This window comes from Thermomyces lanuginosus, assembly GCF_041956635.1.
Source record: "Thermomyces lanuginosus strain ATCC 200065 unplaced genomic scaffold VTN49scaffold_22, whole genome shotgun sequence".
Lineage (NCBI taxonomy): Eukaryota > Fungi > Ascomycota > Eurotiomycetes > Eurotiales > Trichocomaceae > Thermomyces > Thermomyces lanuginosus.
Window position 1 is genome coordinate 2,213,146 of NW_027192356.1, and position 22,608 is coordinate 2,235,753.

Sequence of the window (22,608 nt, forward strand, 5' to 3'; positions counted from 1 at the left end):
GCAATCAACCATCAGCTACGATCCCAGTTTGGATATCGGATTTCATCGCTTACGTTGGAGCCTGAAGTTACCGCTGCAGCCTTCCAAAGCCCGGGAAGCCTCTAGGGTGTCGTGACTACTAACCGTTGTGTCGTCTGACAGCCCAACTTGAAAAAACTTCATTAGAAAACTCATCGCTCGCGGCTGAAGAAGAGCTTTAACGACCTCGGAAACTTCGAAACCAACAAAAACATACACCGTTCTGAAGAGATTTGAATACTACTCAGCTATCCTGCATAAGTAAGTTGTTACCAAATCGAGCATGCGGAATTACCACATCGGGAAAAGGTAGGGTAACCAAGAAAGTTGACTTTCTCGTTTACAGATTAAGAGCATATCAATATTGTATTCGAATACGCGCCTAACTGCGATGCTGGCTTCAGGTGCATAGGAACAATAATCAAATTAAGCACCACCGGAATGTCATGATACAGGCGGTTTATCTATTTCTGCTCACCATTGAGTGAAAGACTGTAAGGTTGTTTCAAAGAATGACTCGACAAACTAACCCTACGCAGGAATGTGAGAAATGGATAGGTTAAGTCTGCGCCACAGTCTGCAACATCGCCACAATGCGTCTATCTGAACTAGGAGGAAAGCTCGGATTGAAGAGCCAGAGGTGAACACCATCGTCAGTACCCAGGCCAAAAACCTCACGATCGCCGAAGTGAACTAACAAATTCGCATGGTATTGACCGATTCCTACTTCAAGTTTTCCACAATGTAGGCTGCCTAAGGAACCGCCAGAAGCCCCTTGAATATCCAATGATTGAGTGGATAGATTGGCTTCTGTGCCAGTGGCAGCATTGTAAATGACCGTCTGGCCGTCTTTCATGGTCCGACGGTAGAAAAGATATGGGGTCAGATTGATAGGAGGAGTTTTGGCAGCGTTTGAGTTTGAGGTGCGATGGACCCATCTAACTCTGAGCTGGTCAACAATGTGATCGTACTCGAGATGCATAGCGACGTATTTGGTGCCGCTCACGGAGTGCAAATGGCCATCAAAGAAGAGCTGGGCCACAGTCTTACGGCCATAGGTGCGACAAGAGTTCCGGGACAACGGAAATGTCAGGTTCAGGCGGTAATCAGCCAGCATCGGTACGTGAAGAGTTCTCTCCTCAAGCAACTGGCCAGCTGTCGTCCACTTGCTCTGACGCAACTGTGGCGGCTGCTTCCACTTGTCGATCTCAAATGCCACCAATACGTTATCAGCCGAATTCATATGGCACATTACGAGATATGAGAAGTTGCCAATCTCCTGGATATGATTCGAACTGAGATCCCAAACGTGGACGGGACGAGGTTGCGCTATGAATTCAAAACCGATGACCACCTTGTCCTCGGCGATTGTATACAGGACGCAAAAGGTAGGTATTTGTTGAATGAGTTTCTGTTTTGTGTGTATATCCCATGCTGTTAAATCATAGTAGCCACTAAATCGATCAAATGCCGGCTGATCAAATACCGATCCACGGTGTTCCATTTGTTCACTAGATATCGATTCAATATTCAGAGATGGCCGACAAGACAAGGCTAAGAACAAAGTCTTGCTTCCTTACTCACCTTCGTCTCGAGAGAATAACAACATACCGATCAGAAAGCATAAATTCCTTGACTTGGCCTCTTCCGCTGCCCTCCCAAGTTGAAAACTCCCCAGTTGCAAGATCCAGCATCTCAACCTCCTTCTGCGTTCCAATTCTGTCCCTTTTCGGAGGAGAATAACACAGTCGGCGTGAATGATACTGGATATCGCTGGGCCTTCCGGGCACGTGTGATGGCCAGGCAAGAAAGATCTTCCTGACCGCTCGGGCATGTTGCAATCCACGTTCCCATCGGAAATAGCTCGCCGCGTTGGGCATAACGCTTTCAGCGCTAACACCCTCCACGTCCAAACCAAGAAACAGAAGCGTTTTTCGTAAAAAAGGTTTGATAATTGTCTCGCACGAGAAAATCCTGCCCCATCGTTTCGAGACCTGAATTTGTCAGAATAGGGTACCCCGCTTTTAAACACTGAAGAGAAGCTCAAATTAGTATTACGTACTCTCTGGCTTCGGGCAACGTCTTCCAAGTCCAGATATTCCACGATCTGGACCAAGAGCTCGAGAGGAAGAGAACAGACAATATCATACATCACGAGACGTATTTTCGGGCAAAGTTTGAGATATCGTTTGAGAATTCACCACATCGATTCCGAGGTAGGTAGTTGTATTTAGAGAATCGAGCTGGAATTACGACCCCACATAGACGGGCCTGATTGATATTCAGCAAACCAACCTACTACGAGCAAGGTAGTGCTAGTATCTAAAAGCTCACTTTTCGTTATGGTTTTTGGTTGCCCGTCCGAAGTTCCCGTGGCCATTGTTATATGGCGCAAGGGAAAGGTAGAACGGGAAATCAATTTCAGGTATAGGGTCAGCTGCTCCCTCGTTCTGAGAGTAACAACTTGACTAGTTGAAAATCACCTCCACTGCGTTCAAACGCATTCCTCATTTCGAGTTCGGAATTCCATAGAAAAAACAAAGCCGACTGAGATTTCTGAGCCATACAAAATTCGGAGACCTGTCTAAACTGAATAGTACGAATAATGCGACTTTATGAGACGGTAGCGCGATAGTATACGAAATTTGTTATTTCGCGTTCAGATTCTGATACACAATTTTCATGGTTAGGGCTGAGACAGGTGAGAATCTCGACAGTCTCGAGGTGAACTGTCAATTGGAAATATGCTGAGGCTTTCTGGTTCGCAAAAGAGTACGGTTTCGAACTTGGTATTCAAACTCGTCAACAACGACTGAAACAAATTAAGAGCTGCACAGATCATGTAGTATGCAGTCTGAAGGTTGTATCCAGCATCTTTGAAGAATGATGGGAACTGCCGATAGCAGTCTATGTTGCCCTGACACTGACATTGGCGGTTTGCTTTGCCGCTTCTCATGTGGCCCCATCAGACCGTCTAGAGTCTTTTTTCATGGAATCATGGAAACAAATTACTGTTGTGACGCCTTCTTCAATCTAGTATGTCAATTGCTAGTTCACTAAAGGGGTAATGGTTGGCGTCAGGGGTTGGTAACCTGCAGTCCGTTGCTCTGACGCAGAAGGTCCTCCATCTGAGTTGAGTCCAGGGCAAAGTTTGGATTGAAAAACCAGAGTTGAACGCGGTCCCCGCTGACCATGCCAAAGATTTCACGATCGCCAAAGATCCTTCTTGGAGCGAAAGGTGTGTCCAACGTTTGTTCTGTGGAGATTTTGTGAGAATCGAGATCCTTCGGCTCACTGCCGCGGCGATAGATGGATTTTCGGGCCAGATAGGTGGCACAATAGTCCCCCTCGTCGATGGGCTTGGCGCAGTTGATCCACTGCGCACTGAGCTGGCCCAAAGTCTCATTGTACTCGAGGAGTATCGTGGCGACGTACTTCTTCTTGCTGTGGAGGCATCCAAGGAGGGACTGGGTCACAGTTTTTTGGTTGAAGGTACTAGAGTCGTCGCATTTAAGATTGAAGAAAAGATGTGGGTCGTTTCCTTTACGACGGAAGAAACGGTTTGGCATCTTGTCACAATCAGCCGGCATCGGCAGGCCGAAAACTCTCTTTTCGAGTAACTGCCCTGTCGTCATTTCCCACTTGGTTTGACGGACCTCTACCGGATGATCCCCCCAGTAGATTTCGAATGCCACGAGTGTGTTCTTGGCCGTGTTCAAATGACACAATCTGAGATCACAAAAGCTGCCAATGCTTTGGACAATGTTCGAATTCAAATCCCAGATGTAGGCTGGGACTGAGTACGGTCGTTCGGAACAGGGAGCAATGATCACCTTATCCTCGACAATTGTATAGTACAGGGAACCAGCATGATGCACACGTTGACTGACCTTTTGTCCTGTGTGTATATTCCACGCTGTCAAGTCGACGTTGTTCCTATCAGCCATCCAATGGTGTTCAGTTGACGGGCAACTACAGGTAGATAGAACATAAGAACCAGATCGTGCTCCCTTACCATATTTTCTCTGACACCAGGACAAGATACTGATCAGACAGCATCAAGTCATCAATTTTCCCTTCTCCGCTGCTGATCCAAGTCGATGTCTCCCCAGTCTCGAGATTCACCATTTCGACTTTATTCGGTCCCGACTGATAGCACAGCCGACGCGATCGGCACTGAATGTGACTTCCTGAAGTCAAGCACAGCATTAACTTCTTGACCGGTTTGGCATGCAGCAATCCATGTCGCCATCGGAAATAGCTTTTCGCGTCCGCCACCAGGTCAGTCATCGCGTCCTCCGTGGCGTCCGTCGTTACATCTGTCGTTGTATCTGTCGTGACTTCTTTGTTGGAGCCATTCGTATCCACACACAAAAACGTGAGCGTTTTGCGCAAAGCAGGCTTGATAATCGGGCGAGCAGAGAAAATCACGCGCCAGCGCTTCGAGACCTAAGCACAGTCAAAAGAGAGTTCCAACTTTCCAACAGCGTACGGAAAAATACCGACCCTCTGGTTTCGAACCATGTCTTCCGGGTTTAGATGCTCCGCGATATAAATGACGAGCTCAAGCGGTAACGAGCCGACAATATCATACATCTTTGATATTCTCGAGTCGATTTGATGCCGCGTCAGAGGGATACGCCATTCCAATCTAAGAAGTATATAACTTAGCCTTTTTCAATGAACACGGCTGAGGCTACAACCTGCGACGGGGTTACCTTCTGATCTGATCCAACGAATCAAACCCCACAGTGATCTGCCCGAACACGAGGGAGAAATTCGGCTCACTTGCAGAGATCTCTGCCTATTCATCGTTGGTATGTTGAATTTCAGGAGAAAAAAGACCGGTTTGCAGCTCTTGAGGAGTGCTATAGACATCGTGATAATAAACTTTCAAACTAACTGGATTTCGTTCTAGCTGCCCATTCGCACCGTAAACTGTTTGGGGCTCCCTTTACTTAGGGTTAGGTAAGGCTCTGATCAAGACCAATCAGATCCGATGCGTATACGACAAGGCCATCCGAAATTGAAGGCATTCCCTCGATCCATAGGCGAGAGTAAATCATGCATAAGATGTTGGACCTCGAATCCTAATTGGCCATTCTGAAGCAGACTGCAGGGCTGCACACGTCGGATAACTGTGCCTCTTAATACGGAGTATTCCGTTAAGGCTGTCGAGCATACGGATTCCTTAGTGACTAAGGCAACTGTCCGTACAGATTGCCCAGGAAGCCATCGGTAATCTTCACAGCTACGATCAAGTTCTTGACTCTAGGCCGACTTGCATGGTTCCAAGAACGCCTACGCAGTTCTGATCTGACACCTTTGTCATCAAAGATGCAAATCATCACGCCAAGAAGAGTTTTCAGTAGACAAATGCCAGACGTATATTGATTTCCTGCTCCTGCTGGCTAAGATGTTCGTCAGTAACTGTAGAGCTTGTCGAAGACGTTCTGGTTCGGAGAAGATGCTATCATTTGAAACTTGGAACCCAAATTCGTAATGTACAGCAGAAGTAGCTTGAGAGCTGCGCCAGCCAATGCCGTTGAAGAGTGCTATCATTAAATAGCCGTGATATTAGGGGGAACTTCTGGTCACCGTACAGCAGGGAAGGAATTTCTCAAGTGACTTCATCGAATAGCAGGAGGCGGTTCAAGCTTCGGAGATCTTCGAGACACATCCCTATTATACCAGCTGCGTCGAAGAATGATGCGAGGCTGTCACCTCGCGAGAAGGCCAGAGGTTTGTCGGCTCTTGATGATATCTTGCTCGATGTTTCCACCATCACGGGATTTCCTTCATCTGGAGTGATGACGGTGCAAATTTGGGTTGAAAATCCAGAGCAAAATACCCGGTCTTGAAGACAAATCCAACGACCTCACAGTCGCCAAAGAGCTTGACACGATTAACACAATCTAGGCTCGGATTCCATTCGTCGTGAAGAGCACGGTTGTTTATCTGTTGCCTTATCGAGTGCCGGGTTGCATTGCCTGTGGTGGTATTGTAAATGAAAAGGTCCGCAGTCCGAACGCTGATGCGATACATCAGATTTTGTCCCAGATAGGCAGAGGGATACCAGCCCTGAAACGCGTAGTGCTCAGCACAGTTAATCCAGTGGGTGGTGAGACGATCAGCGTCGTGGTCATACTCCAGATGTATCGTGGCGAAGTACTGCGAACCTGAATGGCGGCATCCGAGGAGGAGCTTGGTCCCTGATATTTGGCAAAGCGTGTAAGAATTGTCGCCGCCAAAACGGAAGAAGTAACCCGGGACTATCGGGTGACGAGACGGCTTCGGCAGCGAGAAGGTCTTCTTTTCCAGCAGTTCTCTCGTCGCCATGTTCCACTTCGTCTGCTGTATCTCTGGCGTGACCTTCCTGAGATCAATGTCGAATGCCACCATACGTTATCGGTCACGTTCAGGTGGCAAAATACGAGATTAGAGAAGCTTACAATCTCTTCTATACGATTTGAACATAAATTCCAAACGTCGATGGAGGAGGAGTTCCATTTGGACCGCGAGAATATGATTACCTTGTCTTCGACCATTGAATAGCATATGGGCTCAGCAAGCAAAGGCAGGCGTTGATTAAATTTCCGTTTTGTATCTATATTCCACGCTGTCAAAGCGATATAGTCCCTGTTAATCATAGTGACATGATCAGACGACGGCCAGCTAGACAGAACAAACAAATTTGCTCTCCTCCCTTGCTTACTTTCCATTTGAAACAATAACAAGATGGCGATCGGACAAGCGAATATTATGGGCTGGCAAGGATCTTTCAGGATCGGCCCATGTAGATGTCTCCCCAGTCTCGAGGTTCAGCATCTCAACTTCGTTGTGTCCCCAGACGTTATAGCACAATTGGTGCGAATGGTACTGGATAGAATAGGGAACTCTGGGTAGACGTTCTGGCCAGGGCAGAAAAACTTTCTTGACGGGTTTAACATTCAGTAAGCCAGCCCGCCATCGAAAATAGTTTGTCGCGTCTGCTGCCATTACATTCTTGTCCATCTCCTCCAGGCCCAAGAACTCAAACGTTTCAAGCAAGGCACATGTGGTGATCGTATCGCAGGAGAAAATCGTGCGCCATCGTCTAGAGACCTATGGCCCGTTAGGATGGAGTGCTAGCTTACTGATGTCGAACTAATCGATACGTACCCTCTGGTTGCGGGCAATGTCTTCCGGATCTAAGTGTTCCACGACGTTAATCAGGAGCTCGAGGGGCAGTGATCCCACAATATCGTACATCATGACCTACTCGAGTCGAGCCCGAGATGCCCTTTCGGGAAAATTAGACACAGCTATTAAGAAGCAGTCAACTCTCCGCCCCTTCGATGAACCAAATTAAGGCCACAACTCGCTGCGGAATTTCTCTGATGTTATGACGTTTCTGCCGGACCCCGCAATGTGAATGTGCGCGAACATGAATGAAAATTCCGGCATTGTAAGGGGATCAGTTCTGCAGCGACCTTAAAATTAGTAAGGGTGAAGGTTAGGGTCACGCCTTCGATTTTGGTTGCTGAACGACATGTGGCGGAGATGGTTTGCAGAGGAGTAGGAATGGTCGTACGAGTAACATTGCTCACAAAGCCTACGATACTTTAAAGACACATCAACACGGCACTTCTGGTGTTTAGGGACATGAACATTATCGAGATAGAGACACTGTGGACTATTGATCGTCGGACTCCGTCAAGTTGGCATGATTGATACTCAGTAGCTCTGACATATCTCATTCCAACGGCTGCGAAGAAGCCGAAATGGTTCACGGTATGACAAAACTGTCCTGTGTGCAAACCAGAGACACCAAGTCTGCGTCACGGTTCGTGAACGTCACCAGAATCTATAGTTTGTTCCAGGAAGCCCGGGACGAAGTTCGGATTGCAGAACCAAAGCTCAATTCCACCGTCACCAGCCAGACCAAACGCCTCACGGTCGCCTATGGACAGAAACCAAAATACATTATGTTCTTCTATCTGTTGGTCCACAGAGTTGCGAGGTAGAAGTGCTCGGATGTTCTGTATATGGCAAGAATGCCGGACTGAAATACCCGTAGTGGCGTCGTAGGTGACGGGGTGGACTCTCTTCCTTGTCCAGCGATAGACAAGATAAGGGGTTATGGAGATGGGATAGTTTCCGTGAATGGGTTCATCGCCAGGATCGACAGAGCGGATTAACTGAACGCTGACCAGGTCGTTGGTGTAATCGTACTCTAGGTGCATCGTTGCGCACGGGTGCGTTATGTAGTGGATCTGGGCCACGGTCTTGTGGCCATAGGTGCGGAAATAAGTGTTCGACAACGGCTTTTTCTTGCCCATGGCTTGATCCGCCCACATTGATAGGTGGAAGAATTTCTCCTCGAGGAGTTGTCCCGTCGTCGTTGTCCACTTAGTCTGACGTATCTCCGACGTCTGTTTCTCCAAGTTCATTTCAAATGCCACCAGAATATTCTGAGCTGCAGCGACGTGGAACAATTTGAGATAAGAAAAGCTGCCAATTTTTTGGACATGATTTGAAGTCAAATCCCAAACATAGACGAAACTAGGGATATGTTCGGTCACGGGATGGGTGACCACCTTGTCTTCGACAATAGTCATGCAGCCATAATCAGGAATCCGCTGCTCGAACTTTTGATTTGTATGATAATTCCACGCTGTCAATGTATACATGCCAGTGCCCCTGTCAAGCATTAAATCGATCTCTCAGATACTGTTCATCAGTATAAAAAGTGCTATCGTATGTCTTTACCTACTCTTCGTATGACATCAGCACAAGATAGCGATCAGACATGTTGAAATGGCGGAAAAAATCTTTTTCATTGCCAGCCCAAGTCACTATCTGGCCAGTCTCGAGGTTCAACATTTCGATCTTGTTGCGTGACGGAACGTTATAACACAGCCTGCGTGAACAGCAGTGGACTTCATCAGGCATGGTAGGCAAATGTCTTGGCCAGGGAAGAGAGATCTTCTTGATAGGCCGGGCATGTTGTAATCTGTGTCGCCATTGCAAATAGCTCATCGCGTCGGCCATCGCATCGTCCACGCCGACCCCTTCTATATCCAAGCCCAGAAATGCAAGCGTTTCCCCTAAAAGCGAACGGATGACCGCATCGGAGGTGAATATCTCGTTCCATCGCTTGGAGACCTAGTCCATGTCAGGACAAGGTCCTAACTTCCGAACACCTAGATTGGGCACGCACCCGCTGGCAACGAATAATAACGTCCTCCAAATCCAGATACGTCACGACATGAATCAGGAGATCGAGAGGCAGAGAGCAGACAATGTCGTACATCTTCAAGCTCTGAGTTGAATCTACGATGCTGGTCCCGACGTGCTCGTCAATTTGATTTGTCGCAGTTCTGCTTCGAGCGGAGCTGGTTGGGAGCATGAACCCGTGGAGAGCAGGCCACTAGTTGTCTTAGTTTACGGTTGGTGACCCATCAGGATGATGCCTGTTCTCTCGCGCGCTGCTGCAACCCTCCCGTATATACCTCCTCACTTCGAGCAACCTAGTGATTGTGATTCTCACAGCCATCCGTGAGACCTCCGAATGAAAAAGGGCCAGCAAAAGCAATGTTTCAAGACCAGGATAGCGCCTTGAGAGTAGGTCAAAACCCTAAGCCCTAAACTGGGTTCAGAATCTTCAGTGGGGCAGTTTACCAAATTAGAATTAGTAACATATACGCTAACCTGACATGGTCTAGCACTATTTTAAACTTCTTGGCAGATCGACGCCAAAATTCACCGCCTTGGAACATCTTAGATCTCTCTTCGCAGCTCGAACTTTCAGCACTCAAAACTCTTCCAACAACGCGATTTCTTTCCGCAGCAGCGTCTTTAGGCCGTGATCCCTAGTCGTGAGCCTTAATCGTCCAATTTAACACCAGCTCCACCAACATCATGTCGGGAGAGCAAAACGCCGGTATGTCTACGCTCAAAACCTCAGTATTTTTCTTCTTAAAAAAAGCGATGACTGACGAATGGAAAATAATAGCTTGGCCCATCGCCGATGAAGCCCTCACTCAAAACATCCTTGACCTCGTCCAACAAGCGTCGCACTACCGGCAACTCAAGAAGGGTGCCAATGAAGCTACCAAGACGCTGAACCGCGGCACCGCCGAGCTCATTGTCCTTGCTGCCGATACCACCCCGCTGGCGATTCTGCTGCATCTGCCGCTGCTGTGCGAGGATAAGAATGTGCCGTATGTTTATGTGCCGAGCAAGGTATGCCATTTTACTTTTCCGGTTTTTTAAAGATTTTTGCTGATTGGTTACTTAGCTCGCGCTTGGTCGTGCGGCCGGTGTCTCCCGTCCGGTGATTGCGGCGAGTATCACGACGAATGAGGCGAGTGATTTGATGGGTCAGATTCGGGCGGTTAAGGACAAGGTGGAGAGATTGATGATCTAAATTAGAATGGAAATGGAGTTTGGTAGTTAGACAGGATTTAATGAGAGACGTCTAGCTGCGATCGTTTTTTTTTTTTCGTGGGTATCATCAATGTAATGTACATGACTTCGTCATCGATCACAGATGCAGCTACACTCCGCCACGGGACAGATGCGATGCCTCGCAAACCAGTCCCGCGCATGGTTCGCATGGAACCCGTGATTACAGTGAATACAAAACACAAAGAACCGCTTCAGGACCTCCTCTGCAGAAGCAGTAGCTGCATTGCTACTATTGCCACCTCCGCTACTCCGGTCACCTTGCGGTGTTGCCGCGGCAGTGTCAGCCGCTACGGCCGCACGCGACATGGGATCCGGAGCACCGAGCCATAGTGAGCATACCCCGCAGCGCGGCATATGACGTGCGCATTTCGGACAGAATGTACCCGATGCGAGGATGCCTTTGCCGTCGCCGGCGTAGCCTGAGGATGTTGTCGGGTTGAGGAGCATCTCGCCGGCGAGCGATGCGCTGGCGCTAGTTGCAGCGGTTGTGTTGGAAGACGACGCGACAGAGGGGACTGCCGTGTTGATTGCCGTACCAGTGCTGTTGCTAGCCGATGTGGATGGCGCAGTGGTGCTGCCGCCGACAGTAGAAGCAGCAGCCAACGGATCCGGCGCGTTGAGCGGGCGTGCGCAGTAGCTGCACGTCAGGCTAACCTGCTGCGGCGCGGCCGGCATCAGTCGCTGCCCGTCCCAGGTGACGGCGAGCCGGCGCGATCCGACGTCAAATCTTGCGCGCTCGAGCTGCATCTTCCATGCGTTGATTTGGCGGCGGTAGGTCTCGCGCCAAGCGTTGAACCGCGCCCAGTTGTATTTCGAGGCATCATCGTTATCATCGATGAAACGCGGTACGGTGTGGCTCATGGCCAGCACTGCTGTTTGAACGTCGTCGAACTTTTGGATATAGTTCTGGAACAGGTCCAGCGCCTGGCCGCGCAGGCCAGTCAGTATGATGCCCTCGATATCGCCATGCGCAATTGCTTCCTGGGTGGTGTTGTGCAGGTATGTCGTCAGGTCCTCATCCGACAACCACCGCAGGGCAACCTCCACGCGGTACCGCAGCGGAAGCGTTGTTTCCTCAAGCACCGACTTATAGTTTCCCTTGCTCACGTAGGCCAAGATTGCCCTCGAGTACGGGTCCGTCAGCTCCGTGGCGATCTCCGCGCAGGTGTCGCCCCAGTCGTTGTTGGCGCCAGGCGAAGAGCTTTCATTGTCCTGTGCGCGTGCAGATCCGACAATCGCCATCGCAAGCAATTTATGAGCCTGAGTTGGCCCGTTCTTACGCAAGGCCATGAAGGCCGTCCGGAACTCTTCCTGGAACACCGCCAGCGCCGCCGCTTTGGTATGCTGTCGTTGCGCAACCAGTTTTTCGACAGCTTCCTCCAGCTCGGATTTGGTCTCGACGGCGCCGCAGAGTCGGAGTCCGAGTCGCCTATGCTCGGGGAACTCCGTCTTGCACCCTTTGCTTTCGGGAAGATTGAGCTGGGTTGCCAGATCTTTGATCATTTGACCAAAATCCACGGGCTCTTTTCGATCGGCTTTATCATGTCAGTAAAAGTTAACCATCTGCCCAGAAAAACATACCCATCGTGCTATTCCACACATCTGAAATGCCGAGATAGCTCAAGTCATAGCGATTGACAATGGTGGATTGATTAGTCGACGCCTCGCGTGCACCTGCCCAGTCAGCGTGCCGCTAGACAGCCAATATAAAGGAAACCTACGAAGCACCCAGTCCCAAAACTCTTGTAGACCTGGATCATCCGCCACAATCTGCTTGTTGCGTTCGCAGTTGAACAAGTAACCTTCCTTGCAACGGGCTTGTCGCACACTCAAATACGTCAAGGCATCCTGTATGCGCTTCCCGCAGTTTCCGAGCTCCAGGGCATGCTCGCGGCTTTCTCGGCTGGAAAGAGGCTTCGCCGGCTTTTCCTGCTGTTGTTTCTGGCGCCCATGTGACTCTCTCAACTCCCGGAGAACATCTGCAATTTTCCGATCTGTCGAGCGCGGATGCACGGCCACAAAGTCACCATCCCCGCTTGCTTTTCCCCTCACTAGCACGTTCTGCGACGACAGCCGCACCGGAGCACAGGGCTGCTGCATGGTTACGATCTGAATTCTGCCGTTGCCATGGCGCGTGATGACGCTTGGCTCATTCGTAGGGCTCATGTTAAGGAAGTCAAAGGCAACGACGCGGTCAGCTTCAAGACAGCCTCGAATGGGATGGTCGTAAGGACTCCGAATGTCGCGCACAGTCTTTGTATAGATTGGCTCCGGGTACTCATTGCACGAGCCCTGGCCGAGGGTGCGTTCCAACGAATTTCGGTTCTCCTCAGACAGGTACTCCTTGGCCAACTCGTACGTCTTGAAATGCCCATTGCTGGCCAACACGCCCAGACAGCCTCTCTTCGTCCTTGAGAATCGCAAACTCCAGATGGTCGCCTTGGGGCTAATCACGTTCCGAAATTCGAGCGCAGGGCCCGTCTGAGTGGCATCAGGGTTGCTAGACGCCGACGTCAGGCGCGGGCCCATACGTCGATCCCAAATGCACACTGTCGGCTCGCCAGAGATGGAGCACGAAGCAATATAATTCTCATCTAGCCAGTCAATGGCCGTATTGTGAACGCATCGAGTCGGAAACTGCAGAAACGCCTGGGGGGCGTTGTCTACGCAAGTTAGCCGTGACTACGAAGGAAGAGGAAAGAGCGAATAAGACCTCTCAGATCAAAGAGCTTAATGAATTGGCCCTTGACGCCCGCAACCAAAGTATCCGGCTGATCTCTAAAGAACTTGATACTGGTAATCGGATCGGAGCTGAGCTTCCTCAACGGCTCAACGGCATGGCGATCCTCTGCCAGGGATCCCTTGGAAGAACTGGCCATAATTCGATGATTGACGTCCCAGACATTCAGACAGACGTCATTGCGGACTTTGTCAAGGCCGCCGGCCAGCAAGCCGTGGGCGCTGAAGGCGACGGCATTGCAATAACGCTGATTGCGGATGGGAAACGACCACGAAGTCTGGTTTGCCGCGCTCTCACCGAGACGCAGTAAAGTGACTTCGCCGGATGACTGGCCGACGGCAACTAGCGATTCGTCAAAGGGCGACCAGTCAAAGGCGCGGAAGCCGGGGACCTTGTCATGGGTGGACAGCACCTCATAGTCGAGTCGACGGCCGTCGAAAGCGGTTACACGGCACAGGCGAAAATGCCTGTCACCGACGTCGACGTTGAGAAATCGCTGCTCGCCGCGCGGGGTTGACGAGGGCGACCAGCGAATGGCGGAGTCCATGTTGTTCCTCCATGAATGCTCCTCGGGGAGGAGCACTGGATGGAGAGTACGATAAGCATCACCATCTGATCTGATAAGCTTCGGGCCGACTTTGATCCGCTTATCAGTTGATCTGGTCCCTTCAATTTCCATCCACATCGAAGCTGCATTCCAGTACAAGTTGCGAGTCAAGAAAGATTATAAACCAGCATGAGACAAACACAATGACCGCCAAATCCAGCAGTCATTCCAAACCTGACTCCTCAAAGCCCAAATTTAAGCCCCGTCCCAAAGCCACCGTTTCGGTAAATGACCTGAAAAAGCGCATCCGCAACACCAAACGTCTGCTCGAGCGCGTAGACCTACCTCCAGATGCTCGCGTCCTGCAGGAACGTGCTCTTCAGGGCTACGAAAAGGAGCTGCAAGATGAGTTGGCTCGGAGAAAGCGGTCTGAAATGATCAAGAGGTACCATTTTGTTCGATTTCTGGGTAAGAGCCCGCCCATATGGATTCTTATAATTTTTTCTCGATACTGACCAAGTACTATATAAACAGAACGCAAACACGCAACCAAACGCCTCCGACGCCTCCAACGCGAATACGACTCCGTCCGCAAAGAAGCGGAGAAGAACAAGAACAGCGACTTACAATCCCGCCTCAAGCATCTCGAGCAGCGCATTCATGTCGCGCAAATCGACCTCAATTACACGCTGTACTACCCATTGACCGAGAAATACATCTCTCTGTTCCCAAAGGACCACAGCAAAGATAAACCAGAGAATAATCAGGGCAGGTCGGAATCGCCTGAGAGCGCGGATCACCACGATGACAATAATCATGATGATCCTGCGAAGAAACCGCCCGTTTGGGCCGTTGTCGAGCAGTGTACCAAGGAGAATACGTTGGATCTCTTGCGCGACGGGAAGTTGGACATTGGTCCGGATGGGAAGAAGAAGTCGGAGTCGGTGACAACGAAGACAAAGTCTTCGAGTTCGGGGAGCAAAGGTCGGGACAAGGACCAGGATGAGAAGAAGAAAAAGAAGAAGAAACAAAAGGACTATTCGAGTAGTGAAGGGGAAGGCGAAGATAGTGATGATGGGTTCTTTGAATAGTGAGCTTGGACCTTTTACTGTACTACAAATGCATTATACCCCCTGTGAATTGACTTGAATGAGTTTCCTGACTCAATCGTTGTCATTATTGCTCATCAAATTCATACATAAAAGCAAGGTCTCTATCTCCAATAAACACCAGGAAAGGAGACGAAAAAAGGAAAAGAGAACGAGCAATCTGGTCAAGTCGACATCCAGTGTCATGATGATGATGATTTGCCATTGTCAGATCAATCCCAGTCCCATTCCATAGGTATCCCATTCCAAGACTCCTCCCAAGAATTCAAATCGATCCGCGTTTCCACCAGTAGATATTTCAGGAAGAAAAAGAGTGGAAAATGAAGAACCTCCCCCTCACATCACGACACACCCTCCACTCCGGGCCCGTCGGCGCCGCTGCCCAGTCACTGGATCGTCCTCATCCTCTTCCAGCAGGCGAGCTACGCGACGCCGTCGTCGTCTTGAGCCTACGCCTCCGGTGGCGTCTCCCTCCGTGGCGACCATGTAATCAGCCCATTTGCGGTCGAGACGGTGCGCAGCGGCCAAGTCGCCGCGAAGTACGCGCTTCGTGTGCTCGTCGACGGTCATCTGCCAGCCGTAGAAGCATTTAAGCTGGATGATTTCCTGAGGGTAGTATCGTGGTTGGTGGTGATGTTGTCGCGGTTGGCTGGCACTGCCGCTAGCGGGAATACTGCCGCTGCTGGAGGATGGAGAACTTGTCTCGCCATCGTCTTCGTGGTCTTGGTTGCTACCAGATGTGGTCTCCTGCACGCTGACGATGGGCTGCTTGTTCTTGACTGTCCAGGGCACGAATACGTTACTGGACAGGACCTCCAGCACGCCGGCCCATGTCACATGAATACAGTCAAAAACAGCAATCCGCATGCCAACGCGGGGCAAGTTCGTGCCATAGCCACCGCGTCGGCGCACGAGCGAACACGCCTCCACCAGCGACAAATCCGAGATGCGCGTGTTGTCCATGTCGATCGAGCGCAGCCGTGGACAACTGCGGAGCACTGGCCGCATGCCGTGATCACTGATGTTCTCGCAAAAACTGATGTTAAGGTGCTCCAGCCGCTCCGCACACGGCGACTGCGCCAGCTCCTGCAATACTGTGTTTGTCACCTTGTCCAGGTCCTCCATGTCGAGATGCACCAGCTGCGGCGTGGTGCGCAGCACCTTCACGATCCCATTATCGGTCAGCTCTGTACACTGGGATAGCTGCAGCGCCTGCAGCTCGGGTACGTTGTGTGCGAGGCTGGAAACCCCGGCATCCGTCAGGCGCCCGCACTGGTGCAAGTCTAAATGTCTGAGTTTACGCGGCGGCACGATTGGTCTGTCCGTCAAGACATCGATTTCCGGGTCCTTGCCCTGAACTAGCACCTTCAGACTCTCATCCGTGACATCAGTGCGGTGAATCACCAGCCGTTCCAGCGTGTTTCGCTCAAACAGATCCAACATGAGTGCCTCGTTGTCGAATCCACGAATCTCGCCTGCGCGCAGATCCCGCAGTTGCGGGCACGCCTGAACGACGCGGCGTAAGCCCTTAGAGTCGACGTTGGCACACCAGGACACGTTCAGCGTCTCGAGCTGCGCACACGTCTGGGCGATGATTTTCATCGCCGAATTAGTCACGGTGGTCAGGCCGGACAGATTGATGTGTCTTAGCCGCGCGTTGCGCAGCAGGAAGAATTGAATGGCCGTCTTGTCGACGCGGCAGCCTTCCAGAGACACATTAACGACGTTCCGGCAGCGATCCGAAATGCGCTCGCCTTCCGCAATCCACTTGTCGCGCAGCTGCACGCAACCACGAAGGTTGAGGTCTCGCACGAACGGGCCCGCCCCGATGATGATCTTAAGCAGGGCATCGGCCGAGATCCGGTCATAGAATCCCGTTGCATCAATGCGAGACCACAGCTGCCCGTCAAAACACATGCTGTACCACTCTTTCGACACCAGCGAGCACCGCACAAGATCCTTTGGACTCAGATAGCTGAGGACTCGCATCTTGATCTCGTCCGGCAGATCTCGCCAAAAGTCAATCTTGCGCTTACTCGTGGTCTCATTGGAGGTGGCCGTCACCGCGGTCTCACTCAGCATGCTGTGCGACCGGGCCCGCACCTCCGGTGGTAGCGGCACCGTGGCCTGGGAGACATTGGGAAGGGTTCCGAGCACGCGAACGCGCGCACCGCCCGGCGTGGGTGCATTAGAGGACGGGGAGTTAGACCGTGCAATCAACGGCGCCTCCGGCGTGACGGTGCTGGGATCCCCCCAACATTGGTTACTCGACGACAGCGACACACAGGACAGTGAGGCCTTGCGGTCACGCTGGTAGCCGGCGGAGTAGGATCGAGTACGGCGGACCAGCGACGGACTCGAGGAGATGCGCTGCAGGCCCTGCAGCAGCCGCTTGGGGCCCTTGGGCTTGGGAGACTGCTGCTGTTGCTCGAGCGCAATCTGCCCGGACATTGCCGAGGCGGGCGAGGCAGGCGACTGGCTCTCCGAAACATCCATGCGGTCCATGATCGCAATCGGAATGCAGCGGCAGCGATCAGGTGAATGACTCGCAGGCTCCGGGCCGATGGACTCGAATCATAATCTCAATCGACTCAATGAGAGCGAGCAGAGACAGGGGGTGGGCGTCAACGACACCCGAGATTTCCGGAACGATCCGTGCGGCTGAGCATGACCTGGGGCAATGGCCGGGCAGAATGAAACTGGACAAGGACTGAGGACTGACAGAGCGAAGGGGAAAAAAAATAAAAGAGCACAAAAAAAGTATATCAGAAATTAAAAAGGGGTAGCCGAGATCCCTGCGAGTGGCGGCGGAGAGGGACTTGAGCAACAGGAGAAAGTTGGCGCGATTCGCAGAGGGCAGCCGAGGCCCTCGGGGGAGAACGACAAGAGACTTTCCTGGGCAAGGATGAATAAGACCCTCTTTCAGCCTCTTCGGTGGCTCTTTTTGTTCGCCGGTCCTTTGGTACTGGTCAACGGTGGACCGTGGATGGCAAGTTTATTGACTCGGGGATAGAGAAATGAATCAAAGTATGGAGCTCGCGAGAGGAGGGGATTCACCGTGCAGGAATCATCGGCCGCTCTGCAGAATGACTCGACGAGTTTATTAGGCGGCTCTGGCCATCTGCATGCTCTTCTTCTCCTGTATCATACGGTGCTGCAGAGGGCACATCATCATCGCCGTATCATTTGATCATCAGGAATCAAGCGGGGGTCGTCGCTTATCGATAAGTCTCCCCACCTGATGGGCTTATCTAATCCCCCCAGTACGCGTAGTGTGGCTGGTAAGTTGATTAACTTTTTAGGGAGGCGATATAGACGTTAATTAATCATGAATTTCTGAATTCCCTAGTGTTTATTGCTCGAAACCCCCTCAATCTTTCTTCCCTTCCCATACAACTAATATCATGGCAACATGGCAGGAACCCGTTATCGGCCGGATGGCCCAACTCAGTCCGGCCAAGAATAGAAGTCACGTGACTCTAAATCCGGCCCAATGAGGCGCACCTGGCAGCCACCGACCCACCGCCAAGGGCTGGCCAAAAAACAGCCAGAGCCAGCCGTTTTCAGGTCACGTGAGAGTGTCTGAAACAGGCACAGGAACGGAATCGGAGTGAGGAGACCGGGATCAAGCGCTGAATTGAACAGTCTACTCGAGTACTGTAGTCTAGATACATCCAAACAATCGACAGCATCATCATCATTATCATCAACAACAACAACAGGACAGATGGAATGGGTATCTATGCCGCCCGTGCCCCGAGTCGTCCATCATCCATGGCATCATCAATGCAATCACAGAACCCTCTCAAGAACAAGCAACAAGCACAAGCACACACAGCCCGTTGGTATCAGGTTTGGATCGTGGCTTCTCGGCTCGCACTCGGATGCCTGTCCGATGCTTGGTCCAAAAGGCCCATCGGTCCCATCGATCATATCATCGCCGGTCGTAAATCCAACAGACAGCAAGATGGTATCATGCAATTCGTACCAAAATGCAACGAAACAAGGAAAGAAAAAAGAAACAAAAAGAACGATTGAATCATGACGCCGTCAACCAAGGATGGTTCATCACCTCCGTAATCGTCAGCCGGTTGTCCACGTCACGGTCCAGCATCTTGCGGATCAAGTCGATGCAGTCTTCGGAAAAAGGAAGGAACGGAACGCGAAGTGGGTGGTCAAGGATTTCGTCGACGTTGTAGAATGGATTCTCCTTGTACACAATTGTGTACAAGAGGATACCCAGCGCCCACACATCCTGCTCTTTGCCGCGGTAGGACTTGCCCTGGAGGACCTCGGGGGCGGCGTAATCTAAGATAGTTAGTATCATCGGTTCGATCTGAGAGTAAGCTTAAAACGTACCAATTGTGCCAACAAACACATCAAACGGTCCATTCTTGATATACGCCGCGCTACCAAAGTCGATCAACTTGATCCGGCCATCACCATCGAGAATCACGTTTTCGTCCTTGATGTCTCGATGCACTACCAGCGCCTTGGTGTGCAGATGGTGGATCGCATCCACTACCTGCTTGAAGATATTCCGGCATTCAGCCTCATCCATGTTGGCACGGAGCTCAATGTAGTCAAACAGGTCCATCCCCGGCAGCCCGTGTGGCACCATTTCAATGTAGTAGTTGACATCGTCCTCGAAGAAGCCTTCCATCTCAACGATGTTCGGGTGTCTGAAGCCGTCCCGCCGCAGGTAATCCAGCACGTGGATCTCCAGCGGCACCGTCCCCAGCCGACGGTCGCGCGTCCACGTGTCGACCAGGATCCGCTTCTTCGTAACATACTTGAGCACCGTCTTCTTCGACGGGTTGTCCTTAAGCCGAGCCAGCTTGACCTGCCCGTAGGCCCCTTGGCCCATTTCCTCCAGGATCACGTAGTCATCGATTGTTCGCTTCTTCTTAGGCGAGTCCTCGACCGTGGATAACGCCTTCGAGTCTGATGACGATGACGCTGGTTGCTTGCTCGACCCTGCCAAAGGCGTGGACGCCGCCTCGCTCAGCTCCTGGCTCAGCGAGCTGCTTGGCGCTTGGTTGTTATCCAGCGATGGCGTCGTCGAGTGCGACGGGAGCGACGGCGGCGGTGACGGCTGCCCAACTTGGGGTTGTGGCAGCGACGGTTTGGCCTTGGCCACGTCCATGGAGAATCCTTGACGTGGAGCGTGTGTTTGTCGAGAAAATGTAATCCAGAGAGCGTAGACGATTTCCGTCACGGGCATGGTGTCGATTTCTTCTTCAGCATCATCATCATCATCCGACAACTCCGCCTCCTCCACGCGAGATTCCTCCGGGGCCGCTGTTTCGCTCTTGATGATGCGCATTTGGATATCGACCAGGATCTGGGATCCATCTCGATGTCGGATGGGAATGCCCTCCGGTTCGAGGAAGACGGAAGCCGCGTTGGCCTTGTCATCGCGAAGAGCCATCAGCGCCCGCGCCCGGCGGAAGCTCTGCTCCGGGATCACAACACCGTCTACGAGGGCCACCTGATCCTCTTGGGCTAGAGTCTGCAAGAGACGCTCAAAGTCGGGAATAAGCTCAGTAATCCGATGACCCTCCGGCCTCTCGTAACCAAAGAGTGCGGCGGAGAACACCGAGTTGGAGCTGATGATGTTGAGCGTTGATGAAGACAGCACCATCATGCCGGCGACGTGCGGGAATGTCGATGCGCGCAAGACAGAACCACCTTCCGGCGCGCGAATGATGGTCATGGGGATGCAGTTCTTGTCACTATGAGTGCGGGCAGCGAAGTACTTCTGGGTCACAATCTCCTCGAAGCTGGCCGGGACGCGCGGCAACAGGTCCGCCAGAGACGCTCCGACCTTGGCGATGGACGGATCCCAGATCTCGTGGACATCGCCGTTCATCGCGGAGATGCGGCCTTGCTTGTCGTACGTGAGATGAGCGACGTGCTCGGTGATCTCTTCCAGCACCCAGATCAGACCACCGCGCTTCTCCATCACCCACAGGCTGGCCGACCCCTTCAAGCCGTTGCGTTTCTGGATCGGAACCACATCACCGCAGAGTAGCACTCCGCGCGACTTGCTTTGTTCCGCATTATTTGCTCTTCGAGGATTGCGTGTGGACGACCCAAACCCATCATCCGTCTGCGCTCGCCGGCCGGCCTTTTGTCGCGACGACGGCTTGCTCAAAAGCTGGGCAGTCACACCGCCACCCATCCGCAGCGCCTTGCTCATATTGAACCGGGACTTACCGGTGCCGTTGGGCGTCTTCGCTGTCGCCTCGCTGGTCGAAGCCTGAAGCTTCGATTCGAGCCACGGGCGGCGTTCCTCCTGGACAATCTCGAGGATGCTCAACTTGCGTACCTCGCTTTGCTTAACTCCGAAAACCAGGCAAGCGAGATCGTTGGCAGCGAGGATGGTCCACGGTGCTCTGTCTTCGGTACGAAACACTGCTTGCGACACGGGCGTCCACTTGCTGCTGTGCGTATGCACCGCCGACCCGGTGAGGCCCAACCCGAGGCTGATGGAGGATTCGCTGGGGAGATGCAGCTGCGACGGCGATTCGAGCAGTTTACTTCGAAGAGAATATCCGCTGTGATCCGTGAAGGTTCGACTCAGAACCGGTCGCGCCAGCTCCGACTTTAAGTCGTGTTCGTGTGAATAGGCGTGATCTTCGGGCGAAGGACTCGGGAATGTGCTAATGTCATCGACTACATGTTCGTCGATGACGCCGGAAGCAACGAGACTCCGGGTTCCGGTACGGGAACCACGGAACGTCCGTGACTCTGGAGGGCTACTTTCCCGTCCCTGGTCGGCTCCAGTCTGCAACCGCCCTTGCGAGGCGAGCAGCGAGCCATCGGTGCCATCTGCCTGCTCCTCGGAAATGCCCGTTTTCGACAGCGAGTCGACCATGCTCTGGTACTCTGCCCCGCCGTTAGCGCGCGCCTGGGCAGCCGTGTGTGCCAAACCCAGGCGGTCCCTCATAAAATCGATCGACCTCTTGAGAAAGGTCTGCCGCGTCTGAAGCAGCTCCCCGGACTGCTCCGTGAAGGAGAAGGAATGCAACGACTCGGTCGGAAATCGATGCAGATCCTCCACTACGGGCGGCGGTGCGTTACTTGTTGATGGGAGGTACACGGAGGCGGCTCGCGACGAGGTCGCGGATCGGGGAGCCGGAGGGGAGGTCGACCGCTGGGTCGGCGCGACAGAAGACGTCGACATGTTTGGCAATGTGAAAACTCGCGAGGCAGGCTGCGAGCGGATGCGATCGAGACCGGAGGGGCCGAGTCCAGGCTCGGAGTCCAGGAGCGGTGATCTGAGCGGACAGCATGCAGTCAATACCAATCTATCTCTTGGGGGCTACATGCATGGCTACATGCATAAAGAGACTACCTACCTTGACAACTGGTCATATTCGGAGGCAAGGGAACTCTCTGTTGATAGGCGCAGAGGCTCCCGCGCCGACGACGGAACGGACAGATTTTCCTTGGAATTCCTTGGCGGGCATACTGGATTCTCCGCGGATTCTCGTTCGGGGGGCGTCGAAACGGGGTCGGTGATGGGCAATGTTCGGGGGCTCAGTTGTTCTGTAGCTACAGAGAGATGTCAGCGGAACTGGTCGCGCTGCATCGCGGGACGGGGGCCTAAGAATGGAGGGGCTTTTTTTCACACACCATCCTTCAGGCTCGCATGTCCGGTCATTCTGACAGCGAAATCCTAGAACTGAAGAACCGGAGGCGAGCTCCACGGGGGAATGATGGGTGTAATGTTAGAA

At 52.2% G+C, this 22,608-nt stretch overlaps 11 protein-coding genes across 11 annotated transcripts; 3 read left to right on the plus strand and 8 right to left on the minus strand.

The window, feature by feature from the left end:
• Nucleotides 1–577: 577 nt before the first annotated feature.
• On the minus strand, nucleotides 578–2,170 carry VTN49DRAFT_1829 (uncharacterized protein; the record flags this gene model as incomplete). The annotated part of the gene is made up of 3 exons (XM_069409486.1): nucleotides 578–1,529; nucleotides 1,603–2,012; nucleotides 2,081–2,170. 3 exons carry the CDS (start codon nucleotides 2,168–2,170, stop codon nucleotides 578–580), a joined length of 1,452 nt encoding a protein of 483 aa, XP_069270868.1.
• A 925-nt stretch (nucleotides 2,171–3,095) lies between these two features.
• Nucleotides 3,096–4,614, minus strand: VTN49DRAFT_1830 (uncharacterized protein; the record flags this gene model as incomplete). The annotated part of the gene is made up of 3 exons (XM_069409488.1): nucleotides 3,096–3,954; nucleotides 4,034–4,467; nucleotides 4,525–4,614. The coding sequence occupies 3 exons, from the start codon at nucleotides 4,612–4,614 to the stop codon at nucleotides 3,096–3,098; spliced, it is 1,383 nt and encodes a 460-aa protein (XP_069270869.1).
• A 1,188-nt stretch (nucleotides 4,615–5,802) lies between these two features.
• On the minus strand, nucleotides 5,803–6,420 carry VTN49DRAFT_1831 (uncharacterized protein; the record flags this gene model as incomplete). The annotated part of the gene is made up of 1 exon (XM_069409489.1): nucleotides 5,803–6,420. One exon carries the CDS (start codon nucleotides 6,418–6,420, stop codon nucleotides 5,803–5,805), a length of 618 nt encoding a protein of 205 aa, XP_069270870.1.
• Nucleotides 6,421–6,729: 309 nt separating this feature from the next.
• Nucleotides 6,730–7,269, minus strand: VTN49DRAFT_1832 (uncharacterized protein; the record flags this gene model as incomplete). Its single annotated transcript, XM_069409490.1, has 2 exons — nucleotides 6,730–7,122; nucleotides 7,180–7,269. The coding sequence occupies 2 exons, from the start codon at nucleotides 7,267–7,269 to the stop codon at nucleotides 6,730–6,732; spliced, it is 483 nt and encodes a 160-aa protein (XP_069270871.1).
• Nucleotides 7,270–7,838: 569 nt separating this feature from the next.
• VTN49DRAFT_1833 (uncharacterized protein) lies at nucleotides 7,839–9,313 on the minus strand (the record flags this gene model as incomplete). The annotated part of the gene is made up of 3 exons (XM_069409491.1): nucleotides 7,839–8,700; nucleotides 8,774–9,165; nucleotides 9,221–9,313. The coding sequence occupies 3 exons, from the start codon at nucleotides 9,311–9,313 to the stop codon at nucleotides 7,839–7,841; spliced, it is 1,347 nt and encodes a 448-aa protein (XP_069270872.1).
• Nucleotides 9,314–9,921: 608 nt separating this feature from the next.
• On the plus strand, nucleotides 9,922–10,429 carry VTN49DRAFT_1834 (uncharacterized protein; the record flags this gene model as incomplete). The annotated part of the gene is made up of 3 exons (XM_069409492.1): nucleotides 9,922–9,943; nucleotides 10,016–10,245; nucleotides 10,301–10,429. 3 exons carry the CDS (start codon nucleotides 9,922–9,924, stop codon nucleotides 10,427–10,429), a joined length of 381 nt encoding a protein of 126 aa, XP_069270873.1.
• A 110-nt stretch (nucleotides 10,430–10,539) lies between these two features.
• On the minus strand, nucleotides 10,540–13,757 carry VTN49DRAFT_1835 (uncharacterized protein; the record flags this gene model as incomplete). Its single annotated transcript, XM_069409493.1, has 4 exons — nucleotides 10,540–12,005; nucleotides 12,052–12,144; nucleotides 12,192–13,133; nucleotides 13,184–13,757. The coding sequence occupies 4 exons, from the start codon at nucleotides 13,755–13,757 to the stop codon at nucleotides 10,540–10,542; spliced, it is 3,075 nt and encodes a 1,024-aa protein (XP_069270874.1).
• Nucleotides 13,758–13,960: 203 nt separating this feature from the next.
• On the plus strand, nucleotides 13,961–14,848 carry VTN49DRAFT_1836 (uncharacterized protein; the record flags this gene model as incomplete). Its single annotated transcript, XM_069409494.1, has 2 exons — nucleotides 13,961–14,225; nucleotides 14,292–14,848. The coding sequence occupies 2 exons, from the start codon at nucleotides 13,961–13,963 to the stop codon at nucleotides 14,846–14,848; spliced, it is 822 nt and encodes a 273-aa protein (XP_069270875.1).
• A 354-nt stretch (nucleotides 14,849–15,202) lies between these two features.
• Nucleotides 15,203–17,371, minus strand: VTN49DRAFT_1837 (uncharacterized protein; the record flags this gene model as incomplete). The annotated part of the gene is made up of 1 exon (XM_069409495.1): nucleotides 15,203–17,371. One exon carries the CDS (start codon nucleotides 17,369–17,371, stop codon nucleotides 15,203–15,205), a length of 2,169 nt encoding a protein of 722 aa, XP_069270876.1.
• Nucleotides 17,372–17,429: 58 nt separating this feature from the next.
• Nucleotides 17,430–18,904, plus strand: VTN49DRAFT_1838 (uncharacterized protein; the record flags this gene model as incomplete). Its single annotated transcript, XM_069409496.1, has 2 exons — nucleotides 17,430–17,521; nucleotides 18,535–18,904. The coding sequence occupies 2 exons, from the start codon at nucleotides 17,430–17,432 to the stop codon at nucleotides 18,902–18,904; spliced, it is 462 nt and encodes a 153-aa protein (XP_069270877.1).
• Nucleotide 18,905: 1 nt separating this feature from the next.
• Nucleotides 18,906–22,535, minus strand: VTN49DRAFT_1839 (uncharacterized protein; the record flags this gene model as incomplete). The annotated part of the gene is made up of 4 exons (XM_069409497.1): nucleotides 18,906–19,174; nucleotides 19,226–22,149; nucleotides 22,231–22,426; nucleotides 22,508–22,535. 4 exons carry the CDS (start codon nucleotides 22,533–22,535, stop codon nucleotides 18,906–18,908), a joined length of 3,417 nt encoding a protein of 1,138 aa, XP_069270878.1.
• Between the last annotated feature and the right edge of the window lie 73 nt (nucleotides 22,536–22,608).